The sequence below is a fragment of the Nilaparvata lugens genome, chromosome 11 (genome assembly GCF_014356525.2).
Source record: "Nilaparvata lugens isolate BPH chromosome 11, ASM1435652v1, whole genome shotgun sequence".
Lineage (NCBI taxonomy): Eukaryota > Metazoa > Arthropoda > Insecta > Hemiptera > Delphacidae > Nilaparvata > Nilaparvata lugens.
Genome location: NC_052514.1, coordinates 984023 through 991665, shown reverse-complemented (window position 1 = coordinate 991665; position 7643 = coordinate 984023). Strand labels below are relative to the sequence as shown.

Here is a 7643-nt window from a genome sequence, read left to right as displayed (position 1 = left end):
CTACTAAAAACTAGTACTCTACCATGAACGTTTTCCATTGGGAGAGTTCACAAGATAGTTAGTACTGCCCGGAACTCTACCACTAAATCTACTAATGAAAACAGGCTTTAATCTGATAGAATTCATAAGTTCATATTTAATTCATATGTGTGTATAACGGCTTTACTGTTTCTGCAAATACAACAGATATAATAAGATAGCATCAGCTGATAGAAAAGGATGCGCGTGTTCAGGTCGTGGTGCTAAAGTCTGTACGCCTCCTTATGAGATTGAATACAAAACATGATATGAACAAACATGATACACTGTTTTTGTAAATCTATTTCTGAGACTTTTTACAGTACATTTAGATTTCAGTCACCATCAAACCAAACTATCCTAGATAGAAACTAAGTGCCGGTTGCACAAAAGCCGGTTACATTTTATCGTGATTAATTCCACGAGAACCAATCAGAAAAGACGTCTTATCAAAAAGGTCTTCTCTGATTGATTCTCGTGAAATTGATCACGGTTAAAATTTTAATCGTGATGAACTCCACGAGAACGAATCAGAGGAGACGTCTTATCAAAAGTCTTCTCTGATTGGTTCTTGTGAAATTGATCACGGTTAAAATTTAACCGGCTTTTGTGCAACCGGACCTAAAGTATAATATATGAATAAGCCAAGACACTGTGAACAACTCAATAAACTTTTTTCCCTAAGACTAAAAATAATTCAATCATACATTTCAGCCTTACGATTAAATATATACATCCAAATACATTATCAACACATCTAAAGCATGAATAGAATACTACTAGAAGCAACAATTTGAATAAATATTTTGTATGAATATAGCATTCGTAAAAAGGAATTATTACTGTTACAAAATTTAATGATGTAAAACTAAGTTCAGTACCGTAGTTGAAATAATAAAGTACTAGAAAATTTTCACTTGTTAAAAACCATCAGAAAAAATTACAATTTCCTACCTTTTCTAATGAAAGCGGTTATTTAACAAAAATGTAGAATTCACTACACGTTTTCACTTCTTTGAACTAACCAAAGACTAGATAAACAAACTAAAAAATGCATACACATTTAAATTATCGACAAATTGATTCAACCAAATATTAGCCATAAAACTAGAAATAATAACACTTGATCATATTATTTTCTTTAATTTAAATAGGAAATAAATCAATAATTAAAAACAAGATGTTGAGTCAAACTTGCACGATCTACAGTAACACTGGCCTATAATATTACATTGTATCCCTCCCTATCTCTTTTCTGTATAGGGCTACTTTTTATAGAAATAGAAAGAAAAATGAAAATCTCAGTACCTTTTTTGAATATTTAATCACAACATGTTTCGGACATTGATGCCATTTTCATGTGATATAAAGTTAAGTATGTTGTGATTAAATATTCAAAAAGGGTACTGAGATTTTCATTTTTCTTTCTATATCCCTCCCTAATATTCCTAACTAACAGTTACCTTCTCATTCCACATATTTGTAACTTTAGGTAACTAATAGTTATCTATCAATCCTAACTCTAGGTTTCTATAAGTCACCCAATCAATTCCAACATTTTAAAATTTAGGTAACTTGGAGTTACCTATAACTTTGCATTCCTAACGTTTTATGTGTGACACTATAATATATTTACAAGATAATGATGATAATAATAAGTGAATATTTGATATTGATAATAATATTGACTGAGGTTGTGGTAGAGTCGTCTAGCTGAATATTCTAATCGTGTTTTATTGTTATGTTTGAGTTTTATTTTATTTATTAATCTTTAGATTTAAGGTATTGTATGTTTACATTAATATTTTTAAATTGACTGAGGTTGTGGTTGTTGTTCAATAATAATTAAAAATTGGTTCATGAGTTTTTTCAAATATTTTTCAAAGCATAGTAAATAAATCTATATTCAGACATAAAAATTTAAGAATAAGGATTTTGCTATTCTTGAAATTCAGCTTTAATCCAATGATAATCTCAAATAAACATCCTGATAATACTAATCTTGTATTTGAACAATCTATATATTTTATGAAAAAATCTGAAATTAAAATATTTTACCCAAGTATTGCTTATTTGTTACTATGAGAAAAAATGTGTTTGTTGGTTCAGATTCAGTAGATATTTGCTTTTTATTTCCTCTATGTGTTATTATTATTATAGTTTATCTTTATCATTGCTGAGTTCTATTGCATTTTGTCAATACTATTATGAGATCAACATAGAAAACTAAAACTTTCATTCCGAAATATTTTAAATCTACAATTGCTATTTCTTCTGAAATCACATGCTATTCGAAACTCCAAGTTTTTTGGGGGAAACATTATAGATAACCTTGTAATGCAATTTATTGTGCTCATACTTTTTGAACAACTATCAATATTTGTACTGATAAGAATATCGCTTTGGCTCTTTGGTCTATTTGAATTTAAACTTTACAAATAAGAACGACAATACTAATTTATTCTTGACAATATCTAAGGTTGTGTAGAATATTTTGTACAATTTTATTTTGGAGTTTGAATGAATCACTTTTGTCCACTTGAGTTACCATATTTATTTATTTTATTTTAATCACGCACTTTTCCACTTCTACTTCTATTTTAGTAGCCTAACCCTTGAAACTATGAATAGGTATGTACTTATTTTCATAGATTTAATACACTCTATTCCAAGTGCTTTGAAACTGAACCGTCTTTCTAAATCTAATAATAAATTATGCTTAATATTGTACTGATTTCCACATGAGTTTGTATTGAATTAGAATTATTCACAATATATGAATTAAGATTAGCCAATTAAAAATCACATATTTTACTATTATCACTTTCATCTACAATACTCATTTAAAAACTCAATTTTTTAATTTGGAAGAAAAATTTATAAATTTCAGAAGTGCATTAAATAGTGTCAACCGTAGAAAAAAGTTTTTAAACTTTCCGTTCCATAAAATCTCAGGGCATTCTCTCAAACTTTCCTATTAGACTTTTGCCATTATTGTACCAATGACAAGGTAGTGCCAAACTCAATGTTTTTGTTTGTTTTTTTGTTTGATTCCCTCATATACCGGTATATTCTAAAACTTTAATGATACGGTATTTCTTTGAATGGTATTCTAAGTAAGTTTGAGCCATGTAATGAGAAGGTTCTCGAATTATGGAAGAAAATTGATAACATATAAGTCGAAGAAAACATGGAATAAAATCCTCTACTGTACCTTTACATTTAACTTACTGTCCAACCAATCAGGGTGAAATTTTATAAGTTTTTATACTTGCTATTTGTAAAAAGCCAAGTACATCATCTGAATGAATGATAGAAGTAGGTAATGCGTAATGGCATAATCACGATTTTGTACTCTCTATAAAGATTTTCAAGATTTGTGGAAAACTTATGTTTTCATTTAGACATAGATTCAACTAATTCTCTATCCAAAGATGTCTCACTTCGAAAAATACGTAGTTCGATCTTGAATTTTTTCACCATATAAGTTAGGTAGGTACTTATATCCACCATTAGTTTTCCACCTCTTAGCTCTTAGATGAATTTTCAAAATAATGTAAACATTCATGATCATTTTGAGATAGGCTACATTAATTTTTAAAAATTTACGCTTATAAGCACAAACATATTTATCAGAAAAAAGCAAAATTTTATTTGAAAAAAAAAAATGGTTGTAAGAAAGGGAATACTCTTGTTCCTTCCAAAAACAATTACGCTATTATATATTGATATTTAACATATTTATAAACAATATTTTGGCATATTAAATATTCACATGGTGCTTCTTTGTATTTGTTCATGCTTTAAAAATAAAACTATGATCTTGTAAGTATCTGACTTTTTATTTTATGTTCTATCCAAATGAAAAGATTTTTGTTTGTTTTTATAATGAAGCTCTGCTATTCAAATTATATTAATATCAACTCTTCCAATAGAAGATTCATTCCAAGTTTATAGAATCATAACTTAGAGTGAGAGGTAAGGGTAGAGAGTATCAGAGAAAGTGCTGAGTTTTGCAAAGAGATTTAAATGTCGAAAATATTTGTCAGCACAGAGTGGAGAAATTTAGATAGGTACATGCTTTATAACATTCTTATCTACCTTTTCTGATGCATCCTCTATCTCAGTGGCCTCTCTACACTATCCTCTGATCCCTAAACACTTTTGAATAACTCAATAACTTGATAAGTCAATAAATTATTGACTGGTAGCCACTCTAGCTTTACAAATGCCCCTCAATATTTGAAATATGGCGCCACATTGTCCAACTCGCTTGATCTATAGTAAGTGACACTCGATTATGGTGGCAGTGAAAACAAAGTAGACATCTTGAAAACTTGATTGTTTTTGTTTTGCGCCGACCGTTCTCTTGTATATTTTATTTAAAATTTTTATTAGATTGCTCTATTGGATGTGAAATTCTAACAAAATGGCATCAAAAAGCTCCTCTTCCGATGCTCGAGCCGAATTAGCAGAACTTGTTCGGAGAAAAGCTGAAATTGCGGTAAGAATCTAAATTGAGTGAAACTGTCTTTATAATAGGTTATGTTTCCAGAAAGATCAAGAAGATCTGTTTAATTTGCAAAGCGTTTTCTCAAATAATCTTTCCATTGAAATTAAAAATCATGTTGCCCATGAAGTTTGTTGAGTCATTTCTACGGCCAAATACTCCTTCATTAGGTTAAAACTTTAGCTTAGGATCTAAATTGAGTGAAACTCAATATTATAGGTTATGTTTCTAGAAAGATCAAGAAGATCTGTATGCATTGGTGAGAATATTATTATTACGGCCAAATACTCCTCCATTAGGTTAGAGCTTTAGCTTAGAATGTTTCGCTTATTCTGTTGCAGAGGCCAATCAATTCGTCTTATAGGCTATAATCCTTTGATTATCAAAATTATTAATGCGTGTACTACATTTAGTATATTACAGTTTTGGCATCCAGTAGGTTACCAACAGACTGAGCTATTTCACACTAGAAACTCATTTTACGCTAGGGTCGCCTGTTTCTGGCAGCCAACCTGTAGCCAGGTAGCCTGGTCTCTCAATGTTTTCCCAGCGTTCTTTACATTCGGCCGCCTATGGTTGCTTCCTAGTGACCCACTTGGCTACGCAACGCTTCGGAAGTCGTAGCCGTCCTATCTCACTATATTGAAAGCTATGCTACGCTGATGTGAACGAGGCAGAATTTGTAAATTTCACATTTGAGATTGTATTTTAAAGTGGAAATTCTTGAATCACACCTGAGTATTAAGATACCTTGAAGGTGCAACTCCGCTTCCAAACACTCGCCAAGTGCGTATCAATGACGTCGTGATAGGACTATTTCAACGTAGTGAAACGTAGCTAAGTATTAAGATATCTTGAAAGTGCAATTCCGCTTCCACACTCTTGCCAAGTGTGTATCTGAACGCAACCAGCAAGTGCACGCGTTCAGTGTGAGTGTTCCTATTGCTCTTTCTAGATTTTTTACTCAACTGCGCGCTTAGTCATGCATGACTACGCGTGCACTTGCACATAAACGTATACAATGTGATCATACTCTATATTAATCAAGTTTTAGCGTTAGAGTGTGATAACATTGAATGCTTGCAAGAGCAAGCTTGGTTATGCACGGGCAGATGAAATACAAAATCTGGAAAAAGCTATTGAGACACTCACATTGAACACTTGCAGTTGCTGGCTGTTCAGTGATAGCAGCCACCTGCAAGTCATAACGTTTTTCAATGGAACTTTTCAAATTTTGTTTTTCGGCTCATGCATGATTAAACTTCTCTTGTACATACTTGCATTCAAAGTGTTCACACCCAACGTAGATGGAGCATAAATGGAAGCTAGTTGACTTGATAAGGTGATAAATTTCCAATTTTCCACCTTTTTAAACGTTTAATGACTGCACAAAGAAAAACTATAGTGAGGTCCACGTTATAATGGCAGTGGAGAAAGATAGGAGAACAATGTTGCCGATCCTCTGTCTTGTCAATGCCTTCTATATACGGTAGCTGATACAGGTTTATTGATGTAACTAGCTTACCCGGCGAACTTCGTACCGCCAAAAAGTCAATGTATCTCATGTCACACTTGACTTTATTTGGTGAATCATAAAATGTATTTATTTACAATGAATATTTCCATTTACATCTCAATACGGACTTCCTATATGCTTAAAAATTACCGTTTTAATACCAGTAAACAATTTTATCACAGAGTGGCGTGTTTATTACAGCTGGTAAATTTACATGCTGAATCATATTATCACAACATGATCTTGAATCATGATGATCTTCTCGTTCTACGTTAGCTGCTCGGCCGACAATTTCGAAAACATAGGCCTTTAAAATGGATTAGTATATAATTATTATTAGCCCCCCTATTAAAATTTCTTGTGTCAGAAACCATCCCCAATATTCACACAACATATTCCCAAAGTTTCATGCCGTTCTGTCAAGTAGTTTTCGAGTCTATAGGGAACAAACAAACAGACATCCATTTTTATATATATAGATATTAACATAGAGAAACAATAGCGCTATTGTTTCTCTAAGATATTAATTCTTCATTCTCGTTTAAGATAACCAATTATATTTTATTAAGCAAGAAATTATATTTTCCAATAATTTCATAATGAATTTTCATAATTGACATGAAATATTTTGTTTAATTTAATTTAAATTAATTTATTAATAATTCTACATTGTTAAAAGACGTTCTGGCAACAGAGCAAAGCGAGAAAGAAGTAGCGCTATCTGCTTTGTTGAATGATAGACAAGGAAAGCAACACCATTTCTAATCTAACACTGCCATTATAACGTGGACCTCACTATAGTTGACTTGAAAGGGTAATTAGTTCTCCATTTTCCACTTTTTTCAACGTTTAATGACTGCACAAATAAGAACTACCATATCTACTGAATTTATTCTATAAGACTTTTACTTGATTCCTATAAGTTATTCTATATTTCAATGTGTTTTTCCAGGAGACCCTGGCAAATCTTGAAAGGCAGATTTATGCTTTTGAAGGCAGCTACCTGGAGGACACTCAGCTCTATGGGAACATCATCAGAGGCTGGGACCGCTACCTGACCACCAACAAAAATACAAACAGTAAAGCCGAGAAGGGTAATAGGAAATTCAAGGATGCCGAGAGACTGTTCTCTAAATCCAGTATCACATCTCAGGCAGTCAGTAACCCAGAGTTCAAAACTGAAATGTGCCAAAGTGATTGAATCCACCTTTTTAAATTGTTTCTGTGTATAAACTTGAGTTATCTAAAGTAAGTATTCTCATCTTGTGATACTATAATTATATGTTTCCAGTGATTGACATTATTTAAAGTATTTTAACGGCATATAGATGTTTTTATCCTAATTTCAACACACATATTGAGCTTGAATAGTTTATTTTTTCGTCCAATAATTCATTAAATTGTTTCAAAATGTTTAGAAAGTGTATGTCTTGATATTATCACCTATAGTGAGGTCCACGTTAAAATGGTAGCAATTGATTAACATTGGTGTTGCTATCCTTATCTATCATTCGACAAAGGAGATGGTGTTATTACAATTAAAAATAAAATACATAACAAATAAAAACATCTACAGGGATTGGGATATTCAATCCCAAT

The 7643-nt window shown here is 31.6% G+C and overlaps 2 protein-coding genes across 2 annotated transcripts in view; one reads left to right on the top strand and one right to left on the bottom strand.

Moving 5' to 3' along the window:
* LOC111056175 (galactosylgalactosylxylosylprotein 3-beta-glucuronosyltransferase I) overlaps positions 1-7643 on the bottom strand; it is a 79405-nt gene that overhangs the window by 50969 nt on the left and 20793 nt on the right. The gene's annotated exons all lie outside the window — the stretch shown is intronic.
* Positions 4320-7465, top strand: LOC111061173 (chromatin modification-related protein MEAF6). Its single transcript, XM_039437379.1, has 2 exons — positions 4320-4522; positions 6997-7465. Exons 1-2 carry the CDS (start codon positions 4448-4450, stop codon positions 7243-7245), a joined length of 324 nt encoding a protein of 107 aa, XP_039293313.1. The 5' UTR covers positions 4320-4447; the 3' UTR covers positions 7246-7465.

Coding starts and splice junctions, on each gene's coding strand:
- LOC111061173 (XM_039437379.1), top strand. CDS start 4,448: ATGGCATCAAAAAGCTCCTCTTCCGATGCTCGAGCCGAATTAGCAGAA. Junction 4,523..6,996: donor GGAGAAAAGCTGAAATTGCG/GTAAGAATCTAA, acceptor GTGTTTTTCCAG/GAGACCCTGGCAAATCTTGA.